The 26,764-nt window shown below is 44.7% G+C and overlaps 1 protein-coding gene across 1 annotated transcript in view; it reads right to left on the bottom strand.

The window, feature by feature from the left end:
* ITGA11 (integrin subunit alpha 11) overlaps window positions 1-26,764 on the bottom strand; it is a 603,504-nt gene that overhangs the window by 158,479 nt on the left and 418,261 nt on the right. Inside the window, exons 18-19 of the mRNA XM_078683461.1 lie at window positions 16,715-16,825; window positions 12,166-12,251 (exon numbers count right to left, since the gene is read on the bottom strand). Coding sequence (XP_078539587.1) covers window positions 12,166-12,251; window positions 16,715-16,825 — 197 coding nt within the window. The remainder of the gene's footprint in view (window positions 1-12,165; window positions 12,252-16,714; window positions 16,826-26,764) is intronic.

The raw sequence follows: 26,764 nt of genomic DNA, 5'->3' as shown, positions 1-26,764 counted from the left end.
AGGGTGATGTTCAGCCTAAGCTCCCGTTTGCTGCACCCCCAAAAAAAGTGGTGCACATGCAAAGTGCACAAATGCCCTAGGGGCATGTGTGCGCTTTATTGCACTTTGAAAAAAACATTTTGGAGTGCTTTTTTAAATTGCACATGGTTACCATCGACTTTGAGTCAGTGGTAATAGCATTTCCTAAATGTCCAATTTGCATTTAGGAAATCTTTTGTACATGTGCAAAGGGAATCGCAAATCGGAAATCTCTATTTGCGATTTCCTATCTGGGTGTCACAAAATGCGATTTCTACTGGTAGATTCCCAAACGACCTTTGTACATGCCAAAAGGCTGTTTAGCATTTCCTAATGGGCTGATAAAGCAATTTGCTTAGTTAAGAAATACTCAATAGCTTTCTACATCTGAACTTATGTCTCTAGAACAGTGCTTCCCAAACTTTTTAGCACCAGGATCCACTTTTCAGAACTACAAACTTTCAAGATCCACTTAGCTTTAACAGACATGAGGCGGGGTGATTGTTTTTAATGTTATAGTAGCCATACTTTCAAAATGCTGTGAAATAACAAAAGAAAATACTCCTTACAATGTCTTGCATTCCTCTCTAACAGAAATTGTTTGTAAATGTCACAACCTTGACCACGCACTTCGATATGTCTTTATAGGACCGTGAGCAAGATATTGATCTACCCATAAAAGTGACAGGTGGTGAACTGCACTGGAGCTTGAAGACTTTTCAGAGTGGGGTGCTGGCCTGTGGTATCTGTTCAATAAAATCACAAGGCTTCTGAAAATCTTGGTGTTGATACAAGTGATTTTAGCACATTTGAAAAATCCCTTCTGAAGCAGAGTAAGGGGTAAGGCCTCATATCCCTTTTTTGTCTTAAAATGAGACCCAGTGCTTTATTATATATATATCACGCATGAAATTGGACCTAGTTAGTGTGTTTATCAGATTATTTAGAAAACTTAGGCACATTAGGAAAAAGGCAAATATATTGTTTGTATTTAAACAGTTATTGGAGGGCGGGGAGGAGTAAAAATATTATATTTATTTTTTCTCATTATCTTCCTCCCCTCTGTGTTTACACATCTGATGATAGCATGCTAACCATATGCCAGAAGGAGTGAATTAGCTGGCGTCAGCTGATTGTTCATTTACGGTATATGGATTTATCCGTAAACTGTGTTACTTGTATTTACCTTGTAAATATTATTATGGAATGAGCCTCCAAATTGCAACTTTTTATATCTTAAATTGTTAATGATGTGAGTCAAAACGGATTTAACTAACCAGGCATGTGTCACATAAATTGGAATGATGTGTTCATTCATTGGGAAAATCCCAATATGTGCCTTGACAAGTATGTCTTCTATGGTGTTTTCTTATTCACGCCGCTGTCCAATCAAATGTTTTAAAATTTGAGCACTTGCACTTTAAATTTTGCCCACGCTCTCCATTGCGTCATGTGACCAAGGCCTCTGTGCAGGCCGAAATGTTATGCTGGCGAAGGTGCTATTAAAATAACAAGCTCACCTGATTCCTGGGTCTCGTGTTCTTTGCTGTGTTGGTGTTCCGGAGATTGCGGACCTGGCTTATGGTTTTGAACTTTTGAACATTTGTTAGCCGGTTGAGTGCTTCTCCTGCGTTACGAGACCCCTCCTCTACAAGTGGCTGAACGGCAGGAAGCTGTGACCCCTGGTGACCCGGAGGTCGTTTTTACTGCTCCCGTTGGGGAGAGACCGTTCAAGCCCCTGGACGCCTTGTAAAAACTTCGGTATCTGAAATCAGGCTAGGCGCGGTGGGACGGCAGTCTCAGACCGTTCACGACGCCCGTTGCAGCTCCGTGTGGGAAGGAAAGTCTGGTGGAGGAGTTTCTGTCGTGTTCGGCGGTTCTCACATTAAGTGCTGGAATCCGTCAAACAGTGAGTACGCAAAATTGCGTTTGAACATCATCGAAGCACGATGTCAGCAGGCGCTCGGAGAGGGAGGGAAGTGACAGCCCTCGATATATTTGACGACTCCCCGGCTGGGGGGTCGGGTTTGACAGTTACCACGGAACCAGTCTTAAGTGCAGGCTCCTGTGCCCGTGACAAATTCAAACAGTTGGAAAAACTCACAAAGCGTGAGCAGTCTAAGTGGTGGGAGCATCGCTCCCTGAGCCGATATTTGGAAGTCAACCGCATTCCCCGGGGGCTGAGGATCATGCTGGCCCCAGCTATGAGCAACCGGACCCCGAGATGCTCAGGGAATGGGCTGAATGTAATTTGGATTCCTCTCGAAGGCTGGTGGAGATTCTAATTCGCTATGCTGAATCTGACCGCAGAAAAATTCAAATGCAAATTCAGGAACTGAATAATGAAATAGAGAAATTGGGTGCAGATATGATCGCGGAATGCACTAAACTTAGAGAGGAGATGCTGGTGCGGGTACAAAAGGAGAAAGACATCATTATTAAGAGAAAACAATACAAGTTTCAAAGGGATAAGAATGACTATCTGGAGGGGCGCATATTTACTTTCGCGCGCAAATACGATGCCATTAAAGCAGCGAAACCCAGTTTGTCCCAAATTGTCCCTGGTACACAAAACGCACCATCAACAAGACTATCACAAAGTTCCTCTAATGCAGAGTTGAGCTCCAATATGGATAGCTGTTCAGACTCAGAGGCAAGTAGAAGTGGAGCGCAATTGGGGTTTACCCGGCTTACCCTGGCACAGGAACTGGACTGTGTTCGGCAGGACAGGCGAGACACTCTACGTCCCAGGATAAAGCCGCAATCAAAAGCAAAAGCCTCAACATCAGGCGGAGAGAGCGGAGACAAGCCAATGCAAGGCGTGAAACAAAAGTGGAAAAATCCAAACAGAAAATGGAACAAAAAGTAACTGGTTAGTCAACAGCTCATAATTTTGGTCTCTCAGTAATAAATCTTACCCCGACGAAACTATCGGATTCGGAATTGCACATTTTGTCGATGGGCTTATCCTTTTGCCCACCGTGTGACTTCAATTATGCTGGAATGCGAATAGATTTATTTAAATTCACGCACAAATTGAAGTTAAGAAAACACTTTACCAGTAGTAAGTCACGCAGGGGTTCTGAGAGAATTGAGGACACAACAACAAGGTTGGGATTGGCAGTAAATGATGTACCATTAATCCAGGATATGGAGGCATTGAGATTAGAACAATCAGTCTCACAGAGTGTACAGGACATACCAATCACCAATCTAAGCAGCCAAACCAAGTTCAAACCTCGTTCCACCTTCACACCACTGATGACATTTGATAACACTGATATTTTTCATGAGGCAACTACCAAGGAGATAAAAGACCTGTATGTATAGACGCTCAAAATCAATAAATATAAACACAGGCGAAACCAGAAATATTCTGATCTCGTGAACAAAATCCAAAAAGATGGCAACATGATTGTGCGTCAATTGGACAAAGGCGGCAACGTCGTTTTGTGGCCAAGAAGTTTGTATATGGAGGAAGCACTCCATCAACTGAATGATACTAACTGCTACAAACATTGTGACGTAGGGGTGGTCAGAAAAGCTCAATTTGAGTTTTATTCCTTGTTGATGGGATGGCGGTCATCAGGTCTTATCAGCATGGATGAACTAAAGTTTTTGAAGAATGATCACCCCATCACCCCAGTCCTATACCTCATCCCCAAAGTCCACAAGGACGCCATCAAGCCCCCGGGGAGGCCTATTATCTCAGCATGTGGGGGCTCTTAGAAAAGACTACAGTCTATGTGGACTCGTTTTTACAGGAGTACGTCTGTGGACTTCCATCATATATCCAGGATTTCAGCGACTTTCTAAGAAAGATCAAGGAAATTGAGTGGAATCCGGAATATTGGTTGATAACTTTAGACGTTACATCCTTGTATACTAGTATAGTACATACGGATGGGGTACGAGCAATCCAGTTTTATCTGGGACAGAGAACGATTGAACTGCTAGAACATAACAAAATGTTGATTTCCATGATTAGTTTCTGCTTACATAACAACTATTTTATGTTCCACAATCAACACTACCAGCAGGTTAGAGGTGTCGCCATGGGGGCCTGTTTTTCTCCCAGTTATGCCTGTTTGCATATGGGCTACTGGGAGAGACAGGTCCGCTATGGCGAACACCATGACATCTGTAAGAAGCACATCATACGGTGGTACAGATACATCGATGATGTGTTTCTAATCTGGCAGGGGACACAGGCAGAAGCTATCCAGTTCATTGAAAGGTTAAATTGTAATAATTATAACCTGGCTTTTACCTCAGATATCAGTCAGAGCCAAGCTAATTTTTTGGATATTACGATCGAGATCATTGAGGGCCGTCTGGAAACAACTCTGTACAGGAAACCCACGGCTGGCAATACGGTGCTTCACGCTATGAGCCATCATCCGCCACACCTGATAAGGAGCATCCCCTATGGGGAGATGCTCAGGATCAGGCGTGTGTATAGCACAGAAGCCCAGTGCAAACTAGCTCAAGAGGCCAGCAAACAAAGGTTCCTAGCTAGAGGATATAGGGTAAGCATATTAGATGCGGCAATGGCGAAAGCAAATGCCCTATCCCGAGAGGCCGCCATGGTACATAAAAAGATGCTGAAACCCACTGTCAATGAGAATAAGCAACCAACCAGATTGATCTGGACCTTTAACAGGCAGCATGGGGCATTGAGAAAAATTGTGAACAAACACTGGGATCTAGAAAGATTTGATCCAGTTATTGGTGAGCATATGTTAAAGAAACCTGCGATCACATTCAGGAAAGCATACTCCATGCAGGATGCATTAGTAAAATCTAGTCCTGAAGTGATTGCACCAAAGAATTGGCTAGCAGGCAGTAAAGGTTTCAGGAAGTGCTCTAGCTGTAAGGCCTGCTTACATGGAGTCAGTAAGACCGAATATATTACTCCATTTTCTCCTATGCCCCGTAAAATCACAAAACAGCTGACCTGCAAGAGTGAGTACGTGGTATATGTGCTGGAGTGCCCGTGTGGCCAGCGATATGTTGGGAGTACCAAATTGCAGGTCCACAAGAGGGTGCTCCAGCACATTAGAGCCATCAATACAAGTGATGCCACGTACCCAGTTGCTAGGCATTTCAGGGAGTGTCATGGTAACAACAGTGCACTCCTTAGATATTATGCGATTGACACAGTGGGTCCTCTGAGAAGAGGCGGCGACAGGGAGGGCATTCTCAGAGCTCTAGAGACAAAGTATATATTAGAGTTGAACAGTAAGACCCCTTGGGGTCTGAACTCTACGGAAGATCTCCATAATTGTCTGTAAAAATCCTCCCTATGTAGCTCATTAGGCCTATAAAATATATAGCGCACCTTCATATTGCCATATTATTCCATCATTCCTTGTACAGGTTCCTATAACAGTCTTTGACTACACGTCCTAACCAAAATAGTATCCTCAGCAGTTTGAGTCATAGCTTGTCCTTTTGTAGTCCGGTTCCTGGTATTGTATTATGTCACCAACATCAAATGTGTAGGTTGGGAGCAGCCTACAATAAGACCATAAATCATTTGAATGTTTTTTCACTTTTTTGAATTTTCATTTATTCACTTATCACGCATGAAATTGGACCTAGTAAGTGTGTTTATTAGATTATTTAGAAAACTTAGGCACATTAGGAAAAAGGCAAATATATTGTTTGTATTTATACAGTTATTGGAGGGCAGGAAGGAGTAAAAATATTATATTTATTTTTTCTCATTATCTTCCTCCCCTCTGTGTTTACACATCTGATGATAGCATGCTAACCATATGCCAGAAGGAGAGAATTAGCTCGCGTCAGCTGATTGTTCATTTACGGTATATGGATTCATCCGTAAACTGTGTTACTTGTATTTACCTTGTAAATATTATTATGGAATGAGCCTCCAAATTGCAACTTTTTATATCTTAAATTGTTAATGATGTGAGTCAAAACGGATTTAACTAACTAGGCATGTGTCACATAAATTGGAATGATGTGTTCATTCATTGGGAAAATCCCAATATGTGCCTTGACAAGTATGTCTTCTATGGTGTTTTCTTATTCAAGCCGCAGTCCAATCAAATGTTTTAAAATTTAAGCACTTGCACTTTAAATTTTGCCCACGCTCTCCATTGCGTCATGTGACCAAGGCCTCTGTGCAGGCCGAAACGTTATGCTGGTGAAGGTGCTATTAAAATAACAAGCTCACCTGATTCCTTGGTCTCGTGTTCTTTGCTGTGTTGGTGTTCCGGAGATTGCGGACCTGGCTTATGGTTTTGAACTTTTGAACATATATATATGTATATATATATATATATATATATATATATATATATATATATATATATATATATATATATATATATATATACGCACTCACACAATTTTATATAGCATGAGCACTTCCTGAAGGCATTGAAGTGCTTTACAGGAATATCAAATTACATTAGGTCAGTTTCATTTTAATAATGAGAGACTGAGTGATTTGCCCTGAGCTAATGCCGGGACTCAAACCTGGTTCCCCAGATCCAAAGTCAGCAGCTCTGCTAGTTAGGCCACATCCACATTTCTCAGTTTATGTGTGACAGTCATTCAAAAGTGGGATCATTGTGTATGATCCTGTATAGTGGGCACATCCTCTGCTTAAATGGCTTTGTGAAGTAGACAGAAAACAGTTGCTCAAATTCCTGGAAAGTTCACCCGGAGTGGAGTCTGCATAGGAATACCTGCAAGGGTTGCTTTTAAAACTGGACTTAGGGACACAGTTTAGCACCTTTGCACCAGTGGTGCTGGAACAATTCTTAGAGTGGATGTGCTTACATCAATGTTACATCAATTAAGCAATAGGGATTGTGAAAAATCCTAGTTTCACACCAAGAGTAGCAAATGTGCTCAGCAGGTTAGGGTTAAAGATTTAGTATGTAACTGGTGGTGCATTTTGAAGCACACTGGCCCACATGCATCATTGTGTCTTTTTGCATTTCTTAAATTGCGAAAAATAAGGAATCGCAAATTAAGAAATGCAAAATGATATGCATCAATATTTTCGGTATTCTTGTGGGATTCGGTAAAAATCGCATTTTTTACCGAATCCCAAAGAAATACCGATTTCTTAACTTAATTTTCGCAATTTCCATTGATTCCTATGGGCCAAAAGGCCCATAGGAGTCAATGGAAATTGCGAGTGGCACTTAGAAAATTTCATGGGTGCAGGGGGGGGTCCAAAGGACCCCCCCATGCACCCCTGAAATGTACTTTTCAGCATAAGTTACATACACACATGTCCTAAGGACATGTGTGTGTGTAACTTTACAGTTTAAAAAATGCATTTTTGTGCATATTTAATCAATTTCGCAATTTACCACGAAGTTGAACTTCGTGGTAATTTGCACTTCCAATTTTAAAAAAAAGCATATTTTTCTATAATGATGCATAGCATTTAAGAAATCGCACAATTGCAATTTCTTAAATGCTAATGCAATTTTAGAAATCGTAAAAAAGATGCGACTTCTAAAATGGCATGATGCATCCCAACAAGCACTTTTGCATTCGCAAACGGCCGATTTTAAGGAATCGCACCGTCTGCGACTGCAAAAATGCTTGATGCATGTGGGCCACTGTCACCAATATATTACTAAAGCATGGTGCAGTAGCGCTCTGTCGGTTACATAACCACTACATCTGCACAGACCTACTGTTGTATCATTAAATCTCTAGAGCACACAAATGATGACGTGGAAATCAGGGTTATCATTTGCGCATCACCAAGTAAAAGTGTCTTCATTTGTTTTGAGCCTATCAAAATGTTTGTTTCCACCCCACTTTAGAATTATGAAAAATGGACTTCATTTTCTTTCCTTATTACTAGGATATTCTGAAATAAGGGTACAGTTCATTTACAGGTATTTACATGTTGTTGTGTGTTATACAAAACAACATCTTACAGTCTTTTCTTTCACCTCAGCAGGATTGTCACATAGTTCGCTTTAAAAACGTTGACATCTGAGGAACAGCAAAGGGGACAATATTAATACAAAATGAAAAGGCTCTGCTCGCTCGTGACCCACCAGAAATGTGCTGGCGGCCCACTGTTTGGCAACCCCTGCTCTTGAAGGAAGAGATTGCCCATGATTTTTCTCTGCGTGATGCTGCTACCAAGGTGCACTGACTGGAATAAGACCATTCACGTTTTCTTTCCATTCATGAATATAATGTTGACTAAAGAATGGATCATTATAAAGCTCAGTAGAATGCTTTAGGGCTGTCATTATCTAAATGCACTGCTGTTGTTAGAGGCTAACTAGTTTCCAGGAAGGAAATCAGGCTATGCCTCCCACTTCATGAAGCAGGGCTTCACGAGACATTGTGTTATTCTCTGATATATTAAACATATTGTACTGGTATGGCATCATCCTTGTGGAATATGGGTGTTTAAACCACTGTATGGTACCCAAGAAAGAAAATGATGCTAACATTCTATGTCACTCGTATCTTTTTGGATCCAAATATTAGTCCTGGCTGGATATTACTTTCTACTGTTTTTCATCATCTTCAATAGCTGGTTTGCAAACGTCCAATAAAGTTATTTTTATCATATCGAACCATATCATAATTACTATTATGATATTATATAGAGCTTCGTGAATGCTATACCCCTCTGGTAGAATTGTGCTGTAACTTTCCAAAAGCCTTTTGATACTCTTCTTGTGGCAAAAGGCAACAGAGGACAAAAAACACAGTGTGATGCCTGGTTATAATAGTTTTCCCCTTAAGAGGCTTGGGCAAAAGAGAGAAACATCAGGGGCCTCATTTATGAAAGGTGACACATCGCTGCGTGAAAACAGCAATGCGTTACTTTTCACTGCGCACTCATTGCGACACCAATGATGCGTCATATTTACAGTATGACGCATCATGGCGCAAGGAGTTACAGATACGGCAGTATTTCTGATGTATCTGTATGGCGCAAAAGTGACACATTGCTGGAGAGTGTCACAAAAGTGACGCAACTCCAGCAATGTGTCCTTTCACATGGGGCAAGCCCCCTGTGAAAGGACCTGCGTCAGTCTTACGCCTGCTGTGAGGCAGGCGTAAGAAATTGACGCATGTGTGTCCTAGAAGTGGCGCAGTGATATCTTATAGATTTCACTGTCATTTCTATGACCCTTTCTTGCGCCAGAACGCCCCCTGCATACATTATACCTGGCGCAGGTATAATGTGGCGCAGGGGTTTACAAAGTGACGCATCTACCTAGATAGGTCACTTTGTAAATATGGTGCAACAAGGCACATTTTTTATGCTGCTGGTGTAAAAGTGACGCACAGCCTCATAAATGAGGACACAGGTCTCTTTTTCTGAATGATTTGATTCTGGCCTAACAGCAGTAAACGCCCTCTTCACAGCCAATGCGGGCGGCTCATGGGCTTTACAAGAACATCTGATGATTGACTTCTTCTTTAACACCTTAGGAGCTTCGTAAATATACCTCCCCAGTGCTGCGCTGTCCATTATCCAGTGCTGAATGGACGTCCAACGGTCGCACGCAGCACTGGGGAGGTAGTGCCCGTGACGACCGTTGGCCGACGGCAGCACGTAAAGGGTTAAAGTGATAATGTGTATGCAATTTGATGCTAAAATAAAGGCCATTTCCAGGTGTCCAACTTTATTTCAGTGTTGTCAATCCGTGGAAAAGGACACCCTAAGAGTTATGAGCAGAACTACACCGAGGACCCAGAATGGTACAGAATTTGCAACACGTGGAAAACAACAAAATAGATCTCTAGAACAAACACCAATGAAAACAGGCTTTACAGAACAGCTTCTCCTGAATCCGGAAACAGTCTCTAGATGGATAAAAAAAGATTGCTATGTTCCTCGCTCAAGACGATCTAAAAACATTAATAATGGTCTGCGTCATATTCAGATTGGACTACGCAAACTCTCTATATATCGGCCTTTCAAAGATCAGGCTCCCCAGACTGCTGTCTATCTAGAACCAAGCATCCAGACTGACGTATACACTACGGAGAAATTCCCACATTACCCCGCTATTAAGGGACCTTCACTGGCTGGCATTGGAACTGGGAATTAGATTCAAAATATGTTGTCTTATTTTTAAAGCTCTCTCTGGTGACGGCCCTAAGTTGCTAGCCAAAAAAGTTCAATAGGCAGTGCTTAATTTGTTCCGGTGGTTTGTGGTGCTTGACACTGGCACTTAATTGTTAGCACTGGCTCTAGTGACAGTCCACCACATGGTGGCGCTGTCTTTTTTTTAAATTTAGAAATGAGCACAACAACCGTGTTTGTTAAGTCAATATACATTGAAAACGAATAATACTAGCCTCCCACGCCATTATTATAGCTTTGGTGGCTTGAAATAGTCTGAATTGCCTCACTTTCTAATCATTCCGACTTTGACAAAGGAGAAAATGGGCGGACACATCTTTTTAGTTTATGCTCGACCCATCCATCTGCAACCCTTTACCATCATTTCTTCACTCACAAATAATTTCGCTTTTTTCAGGAGAAATCTGAAGAGTTGGCTTTTCAAACAAGCCTACTTATGCAATTAATTGTGTCACACACCATTCTTTTGATGCATCCCCTGAAGCGCCGAGAAATCATTGGCGAACCTGCGCTTTACAAAATTAATTAACATAACTCCCACTTGGCAGCATTTTAGTCGGTTGGCACCAGATGCAGAAGTTACTGGATGTGACCCTTTTCCTTTCCACTAAGCTCAGAATATATTTACTTTCTAGTAGTAGCTATGTCTGGTTCATGTTGCCCATATCGATGGTAAAATGGGATCCTCTTATAAATTAGTTGAATGTACTTTTTACACTTTTTTGTACGAATTACAGTCTTTAGAAATTCTTTATCTCCTCAGCTATTAAATGTATCTCTTTTAATTTAAATATGTTCAAGTCAGACTTGGTGAGCATGGATTTGCTTTATAACGGCGTGATTGATCCCTTAAGGTGATGTTTAATAATGAGGTATTAAGACATATAATCGATACATTTGTTGAGTTACTGATATTATTTCCTCTATGTGATTTATAATAATGATTTACATTTAAGTCCTCTGTTAGAGGGGGAAGGTGGGTTATCTGTCAAAAATGAGGACGTCCTGGCCAACCTCCTCTCTGGACCACTGGGAGGCAGTGTTCCCAGTGGCAAAGCTGCTGCAAGCCCCATCACGAAAGGGCACCTTACCTGGCAGGTCCCACACCAGAGTAAATGGTGTCTAATCTGCTGCCCAACGTGCGGCAGTCTGAAGGACTCCTACACGTGAGTGCAGTTTTGCCATGCTAACATGGTGTAAAGGGCCTGTGATGGTCTCCCCCAGTGTTGTAACACTTTTTCTCCTGTAGGGTATTCTTCCTCAAGTTCTATACAGCACAGCCATCTTCATTAATGTGCTCTTAAATTGTAATTTCCAGCTTCCAGAAGTTAACACAAATAGCACCTGCAGATTGAGGAATTATGGAGTATATGGCTATGAAATTTTGAGGATGCAGACTTCTTGGGGGAAAAAACTTGGACTAAAAGATATTTTTTGTTCTAGCATCTAATTGCGTCTTTAACAGTTCATAGCCATATACTGGAGATTTTCCATAATTCGCCAATCTGCATGTGCTATTTGAGTCAACTTTTAGAAGCTAGGAATGGCAATTTAATAACATATATAATTCAACAAGACTGTGTTGTATAGAACTTTAGGAAGAATACTCTACAGGAGAAACATCACTCTGCTGGGTCAGTGAGGGTTAGTGCTCACACTGCTGGGCCCAGGAGATGGTTGGCACTCATACTGCTGAACTCGGGGATGGGAGTGGGGTCGGTTCTCACAATCCTCAAAATAGAAAGGAGGGTTCTCACACCTCAGACTCCATGAATTTGGGGAACCTAGCATGATGGGTACTCCGATTCCTGATTACAAAAGTTTGATGAGACTAAAAAAGCATAGGTGTTCCCATTTCTGGACATGCTAGGTTAAGTGTCCACTAGACTGAAAATGGGAAGAGAGTTCAAAAGTGACTCCCAAAGGGTAAAACTCACAGTGCTGATCCTTAGATGGTGGTTTATCACACTGCTGATCCCAAAAGAGCGGAATTTGACACTCCTGGTAGCAAGTGCTTGGGTACTCACATTGCAGTGGGGATATCATTCTTGGCATCCATCACCAGATCTGGGACGCAGTGCTCCTCCTCATTGCAGCCGTTCCAGAAGGGCACCTGCATGGCATAAGAAACGTAAGAGATGTTATTGGACTGAGTATGTTCAGAACCTCATTTAGGCAAAGATCTCTCGCCATGCATCCACGTGGTATATTTAAGGCTGTGAGAGATATGCAATTATGTCTGTCTTAAATGTTTGTGGAATATATTAGTATAACCAAATATGTAGGTCTGTGAGGATTATGCAAGTCCAAAGAAAATATTCACATGTATGTATGTGGATGATGCCTTCTTTGTGGATGTGAATAATGTCTTCTCCTGTGGGTAAACTAGATCTATGTGGGATATTTACATTTGTTGGGTTTATGTAATCCCACTAGGTGAGTATGTAAGAAGTTTCTTGATATAGTAATTTTGCAGCTGGAAAAAAATGATAGTTTCTCATCCTTTAAATATTGATACATCCACTGGATGGGGTTGGAAAGTATAAGTTACTTTCATACTAAAGCTAAATACTTCAGGTGCTAAATGCGGGTGTTTGAAACTAGATCCTAGTTTGGGACTAAGAAAGTCTATGGCCCAGATGCATGAAAGAAAAATCTGGTCGAAAAGGGGCAGATTCTCAGAATCTGCCCCTTTGCCACCGGTATTTTTGCATTTGGGATGCATCATCCCAAATGCAAAAATCGCAATTTAAGGAATCTCTAAATTGAGATTCCTTAAATTGCGATTGCATTTAAGGAATCCCAAATTGAGATTCCTTAAATGCAATGCAACAAAGTAAAAAAATTAGCGATTTCGCTAATAGGGGTGCAAATTACCATGAAGTTGAACTTCATGGTAATTTGCAAAAACTTTGAAAAATGCACTTTTATGCATTTTTCAAAGTTTCATGTTGGCGCAACATATGTGCACAGATTAATTTCGGGGGTGCAACCCTGCACCCTTGAAATTGCATTCTCAATTTGCGATTCGCTAATTGCTAATCGCAAATTGAGCCCCATAGGAATGAATGGGGAGGTATTCCTTAATTGCGACTCGCAATTTGCGAGTCGCAATTAAGGAATATTAAGAAATCGCAATTTTTTTAGCGATTTCTTCATGCATAGCATTTTGCTATTCCTTATTAGCGAATCCTTATTTTTCGCTAATAAGGAATCGCAAATTGGATGCTTGATGCATCTGGGGGTTAGTGGGGATATGTACATCTATGGGGGCTCATTAGCCGATGGGCAATATCAACATTACAAATCTGCAAAATAGTAAGAAGTAAAATGTAAATATCAAAATAAACGAAAAAAATAGGAGCATGACATATTGTTAATGGAATGATATAAAGTGAAACTTCGCTCATACTGAACCTTTAATGCCTCTCATTATACTTGCATCTCTGAAATCTAAATCAGCATCAGCCAAGCGATACATCCTGTACTTGATGTAATTAGATTTCAAGTAGTGTAACATAAAAATAAAATTCTAAAGCAAGGCACACGTGCCAAGAGCTTCTTTATGAGCCTGCTACCACAGATTGTACACTCCTGGAATACTCAGATTAAGCTACTCATTGTTTTAAGAGATGTAATAAAGGCCTTTGTAAAACGTTAATGAACTGTTTCTTTCTTTCAGTGATGTAAACGATATTGTATTTGGCGAATGGTCAACAGCAGGCTGTTCCAAAGACTGATTCCAGTCAAAGATTTTTAGCTTCTTCTTACACAAACATTGCTTGCTGAAAATGACTGTAGTCTAAAGAGAGTACCACGCTTCCAAAATATAGCTGGCTGAAAGAGTCTAAAGACATTGAAAGGTACTTTGATCTCTGTGTCCAGTATCCTATATGCATAGTGTACATGACCTCAGAGTGAGTATCTGTTGGATAGTTAAGCTGAGGAGTCCACAAAGTTTGGTATCCATGCTCACCCATAGTCAACCATGCCACAATATTCTGGGCTTTTTGCAATTTATGATTAGAGGAAGTCCCAGGTATACTGGACTAGAATAGTACAACTGGGACTCCCCACTGCAGCCTGAATTATGGGTTTTCTTTTCGATAGGATAAGAGTTATGACAAGCTTTTGGGCACAGCCTTTGATTTTCAAAATCAGTGGGATTGCGACAGCAAAATAGCTATTTGTTATGTACTGTACCCTTTATTTACTGACACCGAATCACAAATTGGGATTAAAAACCCATAGCAAATTGGTACTTGGAAGGGATATGTTTTGGGAGTATCAATTTTTGCGAACTGTAATCCATTGAAAAACATTGCGAAGTTACTAATTCCCAAGTTGCGGTGCTCACACATTCATAACAAGGAGTCCCCTTTCGTCCCCTTCCTCTATGTGAATTTTAAAAAAGGTTGTAGGGGAATAGGCAGTGATCCGGGGGGACCCTTGCCAACACTCAAACAAGTTTTTTTTTTTTAAATAACCTTTTTTTTAAAGTGCAGTCCAGTTTCCTTTAAGATAAATGGGCTGCACCGAAAAAACAATATTCTTTATTACAATGAGATCACAGACATGGTGTTCTGCTCACCCCAGCGTCCCTGTGATGGCCACCAATTGTAGCGAGTTACATTTCATAACCTACCTCATCAATTCACAGTGACCCACTACGATTCAGTGTTTTGTGAACTGACCTATTTGTACATAGGTTGGTCGTAAAATACTGTCACATTTGCAAAAAGTCAGAGCGCAATTTGCAGCCACTTTGTGCAAATGGAAATTTTGTACATCTGGCCTAAGGTTTGATATTTAGTCATAAGGTTTATTTATAGGAGACAAAGGAATATTATCAAAAACACTCCCAAGTTTCAGAGAGTATTCATACTACTGGTGGTGATCCCAGTATAGTCGCCATAGGGAGTACATTTCCATATCGTATGCCCATTATTACATTCCACAAATTGACAATTCGGAATATGATCCTTGCATTGGAATAGTTCAAAGCATTGGATGTTCTTCGTATTTTCAAAGGCTAAAGTGATTGGGATCCTGGATTGGATGGACTAAGCTGTTGGTTGTTCACTCAAATTCGTGGACACTAATGATAAAGCCATTTTAAGCAAGTTTCATTCATACCAAACCCAACAGATGGCTTGAAAGAGCAGCAACTGCTCAACTACAGACTTGTGTGGAAAATAATAACATTTATCAAGAATAATATGCAGGTTTCACTCTGGTGTGGACATGAAGATCATTTTGTAGTTGTGGTGTCAGCATGCTAATTTTATTTGATGTGTCACGTGAGTTCGAAAGTGCCGGCTATCGGATTCTTCTGCAGCACCTAGCTGACTGCTCTGTGCAAGAACAGGCACTTTGCTAAATTGAATTCGAAAGAATTCAAGCAGGTTGTTTAAGCTAATCATTGAACCTGGCTATTGGGGGTTCTTTTTTGTCTCCCCTTCTTTATCATTTCTATTTCTCACATGCTCCATGAATTTAATCACATATTTAATTCATATGTAAAGGATATGCATATTAAATTTGACGTCCGTAGTCTGAAACATAAAAAAAATACCTGTTTCCCTCAGGTCCTCACATTTGTATGATGGTGGATGAGCAAACATGACCTGCAATTAATCCCTTTTAGTCACAAATAATGCTTACAGGAAGTACTTCTATAATTTTTGATTAAATTATTTGTCTTAATTCTATGTGCCCTTGCCTGGGACCTGCTCACTTAGTCAGAAATCTTTTAAAACTGATAGGCTCGAATTTGTCATTCACTTTTCTTACCTTCTCTCTAAAAATGGTGTTAATGAATGTGTTAATTCAGTCTCGCTACATACTACTTCCCCTGGCCTTCCAAACAAATCTATAGACTGAAGTTAATACGGAATGTGGCAGTCGGGAGTTTGGTTTGGCCAAACAAATTTCACTCAATTTTTGCTAAGCTTTGCTAACTACAGTGGATAGCCATCACAAAAAGATAAGTTTAAGACGGCATGTTTTGTGTATCAGGTCCTTTATGACGCTGACCACCGTGATTTCATTAGGAAAACGTTTACAAAATGCAGGAATTGTGTCAGTCTCGGCTCAGCATTGAGTGTTTTGCTTGCCTTTCCTGAATTCAGAGATGCCAAGAGGCAGATCGTTTATTGTCCAAGGTCCCATCTTTGTGACTCAGTTAATTCTGTTGCAATCTCTGCTAATAAGAGCTTTTATCAGTAGCTCTCAGCCCCGAGAGAACCTGTAGGGTGAACGGTTGCACCCTAGAAATTGTAATATTGATAGACGAGGAACAGCAACAACCTTGCTTCAGGTAGCACTGACACGAGAGAGCATGCCAAAGTAATGAATTCCAATGGAACTGAAACATAAAAGTTATGCTCCGTTTAAATGTACTTTAGATTAGTGAATGCGGTAGAGACATAGTTTTATGAGACAAATCTCCTGCAGTATGATGTGTCATTTCCACAGATTGTCTTCTAACACTGACTATCACACGCTGTGGGGTATGCCCTCTACAGGACTGTGTACGAAGCAGTCACACAAACAAGATAAAAGGAAACCACATACAGAGACTCGAAGGGAAGTCGGCCAACCATCTTCCAGAATGGGCCCTGCATCTGGGTCAACCAGTTCATACTCCAGGTTAAAGGTGATGGGCTTCACATAATCTGCGGTGTCCTAAAAGAGAAAAGTAGCTGTGAGAAGATGGGTCACATTCTCAGCAGAAGGCAAAGCTGTGTTCCTCCACTCTAAGCAAATCTGATTCACAAACATAAGGCAGCCACATATTCTCATGCCTGTAGATGATAAGAACTATGTATAATTACTGTAGGATATCTACCTTTTTCTGTGTAGTCAACCCCAGGTTTTTTGTCTTTCGCTGAATCTTGTTTTGCTAAACCTTGTCTTTTGATAGGTTTAGAACTCTGTATACTTTTCCCCTGCTAACCAGCAGTAAAGTAACTGTGCCCTCCTTTTAAACATGGCCGAATTGGCATATTCCGAATTGGTACATTTAACTTACCTGTAAGTCCCTAGTATATCCTACAAAAAGTATCTAGAGCCTGTAAGTTAAATGTTTCTAGTGCACTGCATCACATACTGCGCCATCCACAACAGTGACAGTGTAAAACAAGGCTCAGGCTTACCACTGTAAGCCGACTGTGGTAGCCTAAAAATTGCAATTTGACCTGTGAAAATAAACCCTTTTGACATGGAAACCCCCCTCCCCCATTTAGTATTAATAAGCCACCCCATGTAGGTCTTGGAGCACACAAGGCAGGGTGCATGATATTTAAAAATATGACATGAAAAATATAATGTTAACATGACCTTACAGTGACTAGGCTGTCCTATGTAAAAATAAGAGCACAAATTAAAATCCTAATACTTTATCTCGAGAATGGGACTAGCTAGAAAAATAATGGAACTATTTTTAATAAGTATTAAAAATCCAATTCAATGATGAAGTCAGATTTTTAAAAATATTAAGGAAAGGGAACTTTTAAAAAGTTACCTTTTCCCTGCCTGAAGTTCTTGTAGGCTATATTTGCATCTGCTCTCCCAAGGTGTGAAATTCTTCCAACGTGCAAATAAGAAGCTGACCACATTAGGCAAAGATGACTCCTCTGAACCTAAGAGAATATGCAGGGTGGGGATGTGAGCACCCCTGTTGACATTACAGTGTCAAAACCTGCTTGAATGTCAAATCCTGCTTGATAGGCCTGCTGGGTTTTTATATACAAAAACAACAATTGATGGACAGAATGGAGAACAATGCCATACATTCAACCCAGTACAGAGATCTGGGCCTAAATCCATTGTTTTTTTGCTCACCATGCCATTCCACTTTGAACCCAGCCATATGCAAATCAGTCTTGGCCCTGTGCCCAATGGGAACAGTCCAGCCCGAACTGCCAGAATGCGAAAAAACCTCCCAGGACCGGTTTGGTGGTTTCACCCCTCATCAGCCAAGATAGCTTGAATCTAGTGGCATGGAGAGCATGGGATCCACGTCTGGGCATACCCGTCCCACTCGGGGTGACAAATGCAAAAACAACAATTGATGGACAGAATGCAGAACAATGTCATACATTGACCCCAGTTCAGAGATCTCGGCCTTTATACATAATTTTTTTGATAAACATCACTTGGCTCTAAACTGTGGTGGCATGGTGAGCAAAAGAACAATGGATTTAACCCAGATCTCTTGACTGGGAGTGAATGCATAATTTATTCAGCATTCCTTCCATCATTTGCTTGCTTAGCACTTTTCACCCTAAGTGGGATGGGTACGCTCAGACGTGGGTCCCTTGCTCACTGTGCCACTGGATTCAAGCTATCCTGGCTGATGAAGGGTAATGCCCAGAAACTGACCCCAGGATGCTTGTTTCCGGTCCAGGGACCTGGCTTAGTAGTTCGGTCTGGACTGTTCCCATGAGGCATAGGGTCAAGACTGATTTGCATATGACTGAGTCTAAACTGGGGTGACATGGTGAGCAAAAGAACAATGGATTTACCCCAGATCTATTGACCGGGGGTGAATGTATGATTTATTCAGCATTCCGTCCATCACAACACAGGAGGTGCACTTGAAAGGAAGGGTAACTGGGTGCCAAAAAAACAATTTTTGCAGTTGCTGAAAAAACCCTACTTTGTTCTACCAGACTTCGGTCTCTGAGTTTATTGGGGGTACTAGGCTGCTCCAAACTGGATTTTGGTGTTAGATGTGGAAGGACACTAGGATTTTGACTGAACATTTCACACAAACACATCCAGCCCTCAGAGCCCAAGTTTAGTGTGGCCATCTTGACAATGCCTACAGTGGGTAGGGACGATCATGGAAACATTTACGCCATTGATCAGGTCATGCCCAAAAGTAATTCCCACCCACTAGCCCTTGCCAGGCATTAATATGGCATCTTCAGGTGCCCACTTCAGAAGACACCTGGCCCTTAAGAAGATCAGAGGAGGACTCAGCCTGCTGTCTGTGACCTGAATAGAGTCCCACAGTACTGGACCTGCTTTCTCTAATTCCCAGGAGAAATAAGTGGACTCTAAGGGATATTAGGCCTGTTATAAATACAGGGACACAAACACAACAAGCTAATAGAGGCCTTTTTCTACTCATTTCCAGCTGACAAGTGGCAACTGGATCTGGACTGAACCCTCTACTGGCCTGTGTCTGACACCATTTGAGTCTCTTGGTGCCTCCCCTTAGGTCTTGAGGGGGCTTAAGAAGTGTACTCCTGTGGTGGATTGGAACTTAAAGGACTAAAGTCAATAGGTAAATGCTTTGACCAGGTTCAACCTGGTTGGTGTTTCCAATTTGTGTTCCATCGTAGTCAGAGTAAAAGTGCGCCTATGTCCTGGTCTTCTGCGCCCCTTGACTACCATTGGGAATTTAGGCTGCTTTAAAAAAGAAAATCATATTTCTGGTCCCACGTATTGGGTTTTTGTCATTTTGATGTAACTTTGGTTATTAATAATAAATGTTAATCTGTGTTTCTAATTCAGTTTGGGATTTTTATTGTTTGGTAATCTGACAGCATTACTGTTTTGCTACTGCATAAATACCTTACACTTTGCCGTACGTTAAGTCTGTCTGCTTTGTTCTACAGCTTCCAAGGGGTTGAGCTCAGGTTAATTTAATGACTTTGAGTTCGCACTCATGCCAAATATTATTCCACTTTCTCATAATTACTGCTATCCTAACTCAGGACCAAGCATACCCTGGTGAAACACAGATACATTGACACGTTCAATTGCATCTCAGTTTCATACAGAACCAATCACACACAAATCCAACTATAAACTAAATTTCATCCAGAATGAATAGCACAATTGGAATCAGAATCAATGACATCCAGCATTAAACAAATACAGTTAAACCCAATGACCGGCATAAACAATGGCACACAAAATTAATGACACAATTGATAACAGTGATGATTATCCAACGAATGGCACTTAAAGATTAAAAATAACAATAAATAGCATACAAAATGAATGACACACTCAATCACTGAGAATCAAAGGTGTACATAGATAGTGACAATCAAACACATAAATCTACTCACAAGCAAAAAGTATGACATTAAAGATGCCTGAAACTAAATAGAACCAATGGCATCAAAATACACCCAATCAAACTGCGCCGGCTAGTTCGAAAGTCAGTGAATTGCCTGAAACATTTCCTTGTGTAATGCTGTCCTCTAGAAAGCAAGCTTCATTAAAGCCATCAGGTTCTGCCTCTGAAACACAGACCTATTGGCGTGGTAAATGTTTGCTTGCCTAAGGTAAAGTAAATGAGGAAAAATAACAACATTCCAAGATAGTTGCTGGTGTGTACGCATATAAGGCCATTTTTATATTTTTTGTTGTTTTTTATGATAAAAACCATTCCAAGGCGGCCACACGGGCATGAGGACGCATAGGCAGCCCTTTTTCGGATGGTTTTTTTATCTTAAAGAAAAAGTATTACAAAGTGACTGTCTATGTGTGGACGTGTGCGTATGAATATTGATGCCCCAGCGCCCATTCAGAATGTTTGCTTTACTTAAATTTACCGTTTCAAAATAGTTTCTGTTAAGATGATACACAAACTAAAAGAAACAAGTGACTAAGTCGCAGTGTGCAGTTGCAATGCCCTCCCTAAAAGAATGAAAACAAGCATTTACAATGCAATGGTCTCGGCATTATTAAAGGTAGAGCTATTGGCATTGCTCATGACATTTTTGGTTTTTTTTAAATCATAAATAAATGGCATTGTAATTTACATTGCCAATAGCTTAGTCGTTAAATAAATGGCATTGTCATTTACAATGCCAATAGCTTAATCGCTCGCAAATGCATGGCCTATTGCATTTACTTACACCCACACAGAGCCACACGCACATACAGAGCCACCCACACGCACATACAGAGCCACCCACACAGAGCCACAGACACACACACAGAGCCACACACACACACACACAGAGCCCCCCACACACACAGAGCCCTACACACAGAGCCCCCCACACACACAGAGCCCCCACACACACAGAGACCCACACACACACAGAGACCCACAAATACACGCACCCCCAGAGCCCCTACCCCCCCACACACACACACACAGAGCCCCCCACACACACAGAGCCCCACACACACACACATAGAGCCCCCCACACACACACAGAGCCCCCCACACACACAGAGTCCCCCACACACACACACAGAGCCCCACACACACGGAGCCCCCCCACACACACAGAGCCCCCCCCCACACACACACAGAGCCCCACACACACACACAGAGCCCCACACACACACAGAGCCCCACACACACAGAGCCTCACACACAGAGCCCAACACACACAGAGCCTCACACACACAGAGCCCCACACACAGAGCCCCACACACACACACACACACCGAGCCTCCCCACACACACACAGAGCCCCCCACACACACACAGAGGTCCCCCCCACACACAGAGCCTTCCCGGTGTCGTCTTGCCTTCGTCTTCCCCAATCTCCTCTCCGCCCTCCCTTCCGCGTGCTTCCCCTGCTCCCCTTGACGCCTCTGCTATTCTTTTGAATACCCGCTCGGCCGTAAAAAATCAAACCGCTCTTTTCAACCTACTGGACACTGACCCCCCGGACTTTCTTTTCCTCACCGAGACTTGGTTTTCCTCCCATTCCCTTCCCGACCTTCTCGCGATTCTTCCTGCAACTCACTACGCCCTCCGCGCCGACCGCCCAGATGGAAGATCTGGGGGTGGCGTGGCGATGATAGTCCGCCGATCCCTGCAATTTCAGCTCCTTTCGCATCCTGGCATCACTAATGTAGATTTCCTGGTGGCCCGCTCGCTCAACCTCCCGGTTCCCCTCACTGTGATTCTTCTGTATCGCCCCCCCCAGTACATGTCTTCTTTTGTGTCCTCTCTGCAGGACCTCTTGGCCACCCTGGCTGTAGATAATTCTTCGCTAATTCTGCTGGGGGATTTTAATTTTTGGCCGTGCGATCCGCAGGAGGACCCCCTCTCTAAAGATTTTTCCACTACTCTCCGCTGTCTCAACTTCTCGTCCCACGTTTTGACCCCTACCCACACCCATGGTCATATCCTTGACCAGATCTGGTCTCTTCGTTGCAATCCCCTGGTGTCTTCTATCTCCCCCTGTGGCTGGTCCGATCATTGTTTGATCTCCTTCTCCATCCCCTTAGGTCAGCCCGAGAAAGCTACCCTGCCCAAGAACATCTGGGCTCGGTGCTGGAACAAGGCTGATCTCAACGATCTCTCCTCCTCCCTATCTTTATCGGCACCCGCCCTGACCGACATTTCCGTGGAAAACCAGGCGGATGCCATTCACGCTTGGCTTTCCTCGGCTTGTGATCAGGCCGCTCCCCTTAAAAAGATTAGATCGGCCCGTCTTCACGACGCCCACAAGTGGTTCTCCAATGACCTCAGATCCCTGAAGCTTGAGCTTAGACGGTCGGAACGTCGCTGGCGTCGCACCTATTGCCCCACTCTCCGCCTGAAATATAGGGCTCTTCTCAACAAGTATAAATCAGCCATCCTAGCGGCCAAATCCAAATACTTCTCCGACCGTGTTGCCCTTTCAGCTAATAAAACTCGCGAGATCTTTTCTCTGGTCCGTAGCCTTGCCACTTCTGACCGTGCGGGTCTTTCCCCTGCTCCTTCGCAATCCCTCTGCTACTCGTTGAACTCTTATTTCATCAACAAAATAACCACCATTAAGGCCAACATTCCGATTGTGCCTCATCCCGATCAACCGGATCACTCCCCTCTCTCTGCCCCTGTTTTTGATCATTTCACACCTATTTCTTCTGAGCTTTTTCTCGGCCTCCTTGTTAAGGTCAAGTCCGGCTCTCCGGTGGACTGTGCACCCGCTCGCATCCTTAGAACTTTATTCACTAGTTGTCCTACCCCCCCCCTAACTTTCCTTAACTCTTGTCTGGCTCTGGGTTCCGTCCCCTCTTTCTTTAAGTCTGCCATTGTGCTTCCCATCCTGAAGAAAGCTGGCCTGGATCCCTCCCTTCCATCGAATTTTAGGCCGATCTCCCTCCTCCCCTATCTAGGGAAGATTCTTGAGAGCCATGTAACATCCTGTCTCTCATCCTACATCGAGGAGAATAACATCTTGGCCTCCCACCAGGCTGGCTTTCGACCGGGCCACTCCACTGAGGGCGTGGTCCTTGCGGTCCTTGACGAACTGAAGGCCAAGGCCGATGGCAACCTTCCTCAGGCCTTGGTCCTTTTGGATCTGTCCGCTGCGTTTGACACGGTCGATCATGCTATTCTTCTCGACCGTGTCAGCGCAGCGGGCATCCAGGGCGTTGCCCTCTCTTGGATCGCGTCCTTTTTGCAGGGACGATCACAGGCAGTCCACCTCTCCCCCTTCTCTGCCCCTCCTCTTCCGGTCACCTGTGGGGTACCCCAAGGCTCTTCTCTTTCCCCTCTTCTCTTTAACCTCTATATCCGTCCCCTCATTTTATCGCTCCTTGAGCTGGGGGTCTCGGTGTATAACTACGCTGACGACCTCCAGCTCGTCTTTGATCTATCTTCCCCCACTCACTCTCTTCCCAAGTTCAGGTCGACTCTTGTCTTTATCACTCAGTGGATGAGCTTCAATCATTTGAAGCTCAACCCAGACAAGACAGAGCTTGTCCTCACTGGTGGTCCCTCTAACCCTTGGTCCCCAGTCCATTGGCCCCTTTCTTTTGGTCCTCCACCTTCCCCGGTTCCCTCTGTTCGCACCTTGGGCATCAAGGTCAGCAATGATCTTTCGATGCATGCTCACATTAGCTCTGTTGTATACTCTTGTTTTCTTTCCCTCCGCCTCATTCGTAAGATTTCCCGTTTTTTTTCTGTTGATGCCCTCAAAGTCATCATCACTGCCCTTATTACATCTCGCCTGGATTACGGCAATGGCCTGTATGTAGGCATTCCTGCCTACGAGACCCGTCGCCTCCAGGCCATCCAAAACCAGGCGGCCCGTCTTGTCCTCTGTCTTCCGAAGTTCTCCCACATCACTCCCGCCCTTAAAATCCTACACTGGCTCCCTGTCCAGTTTAGGCCTCTGTTCAAACTTGCCTGCCTGGCCTTTCGGGCGCAGGCTCGGTCTGCTCCTTTCTTTATCAACTCTTTGATCTCCTCTCACGCCCCTCCCCGCACCCTCCGTTCCTCCTCCCTGTTAGACGGGGACCTGGAGGGTCGGCCGAGCACAGTGATCGCACAGACAGGTAACTTCCCCCCCACAGATGGACACCACACAAAGCTTATGGTAACACCTTTTATAGGCACTTCGGGTAGTAGAGTGGTACGATACAGGGCGATCAGGACACGATGATCCTCTCAATTCTAGTCTCTAGTAAGGGAAGGGGGTAGCGGGACAGTCTTGGTACCCACGGGTACGGGTGTGTAACGGTGATAGCTCACAATCCTCGAGCTCGGTGTTCGGATGGGTCAGACCGCGGCAGCGCCGGCAGGTCCCGAAGAGGTCGTAGGTGGCACGGGCCGCGGCAGCGCCAGCAGGTCCCACGAGAATGCAGGTTGCAACGGGCCGCGGCAGCGCCAGCTGGTCCCACGAGGATGAAGGTTACAACGGGCCGCGGCAGCGCCAGCAGGTCCCACGAGGATGAAGGTTGCAGAGGGCCGCGGCAGCGCCAGCAGGTCCCACGAGGATGAAGGTTACAACGGGCCGCGGCAGCGCCAGCAGGTCCCACGAGAATGCAGGTTGCAGAGGGCCGCGGCAGCGCCAGCAGGTCCCACGAGGATGAAGGTTACAACGGGCCGCGGCAGCGCCAGCAGGTCCCACGAGAATGCAGGTTGCAGAGGGCCGCGGCAGCGCCAGCAGGTCCCACGAGGATGAAGGTTGCAGAGGGCCGCGGCAGCGCCAGCAGGCAGGACAATAGTTCACAAGGCAGGGCTGTGGCAGCGCCAACAGTCCGTCAAGGATGAGTTCGTCGCGGTGTCTCTCGACTCCAGGATACAACTGCCTTCCTGTCCTGGGGCTGCCTCAGTTATAGGTCTGGCGCCCTTTGATGTCCGGACCCTCGCTCTTGGAGGTCGGGAGGTCTGGGATGAGGGAGTCCAGACACCCAGCAGGGGGGTGGAGCCAGCGCCCGAGGAGGCTGGGGGTGCTCGGCACCTGGCGGGGGAGAGCCGTCGACACTTCGTACTCCCATTGACCTGCCAAGTGGGCCGTTCACCTCCTGGGTGGAGGGTGGTGCCGGGATGTCGGGGCCTGGCCAGGCCCAGGGTTGGGGTCGGGCTGAGGCCGCGCGGCCGCGTGGTGCCGTGTCCAAGATGGCGGCTGGGCCGGGCAATGGTGCTGACGGTGGCCTGGGCCCTGTCCTGCGGGGAGGGAGGGAGCCCTTCATGTGGCCTGTCCAACATGCGTCCCCCCCAGCTGAAGGCGGGGAGAGTCACCCATCTTCTTGGGGACTTTCCTCGTCGAGGCGGAAAAAGCGGGACAGGCCATCCGCGTTGGCGTGGTCTTGGCCGGGTCGATGTTCCACAGTGAAGTCCATCCCCTGCAGGGAGATGGACCAACGTAGTAGTTTCGGGTTTTCCCCCCGCATCTGCATGAGCCATTGCAGGGGTCGATGATCGGTCTGGACCCGGAAGTGGGTGCCGAAGAGATAAGGCCGGAGCTTTTTGAGGGCCCACACCACGGCGAAGGCCTCCCTCTCGATGGTGCTCCAGCGTCGTTCTCGGGCCAGGAGCCGTCTGCTGATGAAAGCCACTGGCTGGTCAAGTCCTTCGGGGTTCAGCTGGGAAAGGACTGCCCCAACGCCATGGTCGGAGGCATCTGTTTGGACGATAAATTCCCGACTGTAGTCGGGGGCCTGGAGCACCGGGGCGGAGCACATGGCGGCCTTCAGCTTCTCGAAGGCCGCTTGACAGTCTGGGGTCCAGTTGACCTTCTTTGGTTGGTTTTTGGAGGTGAGTTCCGTGAGGGGCCCTACGATGCTGCCATAGTCCCTCACGAACCGTCGGTAGTAGCCCGTGAGTCCCAAGAAGGCGCGGACCTCGGTCTGGGTGATGGGGGACTGCCACGACTGGATGGCCGCGATCTTGAGTTGCAGAGGGGCCACCAGACCGCTTCCCACCTGGTGCCCGAGATAGGTCACGGACCCCTGGCCAATTTGGCATTTGCTGGCCTTGATCGTGAGGCCAGCTCGTTGGAGGGCCTGTAGCACCTCTCGGAGGTGGTGGAGGTGGTCAGACCAGTGGTGGCTGTACACAGCGATATCGTCCAGGTAGGCGGCGCTGAATCCTTCGAGTCCTGCCAGGACCTGGTTTACTAGCCGCTGAAAGGTTGCTGGGGCATTCTTCATGCCGAATGGCATGACCTTGAAGTGATAGTGGCCATCCGGGGTAGAGAATGCAGATCGTTCTTGGGCCCGGGGTGTGAGACCGATCTGCCGGTAGCCCGCTGTCAGGTCGAAGATGCTGAGGTAGCGGGCAGCTCCCATGCGGTCGATTAGTTCATCTGCTCGGGGGATGGGGTGTGCGTCTGTTCTGGTGACCGCATTCAAGCCCCGGTAGTCGACGCAGAACCGGAGCTCCGGCGTGGCGCCGGGGGCGGCCGCTTTGGGGACCAG

The sequence above is a fragment of the Lissotriton helveticus genome, chromosome 3_1 (genome assembly GCF_964261635.1).
Source record: "Lissotriton helveticus chromosome 3_1, aLisHel1.1, whole genome shotgun sequence".
In the NCBI taxonomy this organism is placed as follows: domain Eukaryota; kingdom Metazoa; phylum Chordata; class Amphibia; order Caudata; family Salamandridae; genus Lissotriton; species Lissotriton helveticus.
The sequence above is the reverse complement of the archived record's forward strand: the minus strand, read 5'-3'. Positions and strand labels throughout refer to the sequence as shown.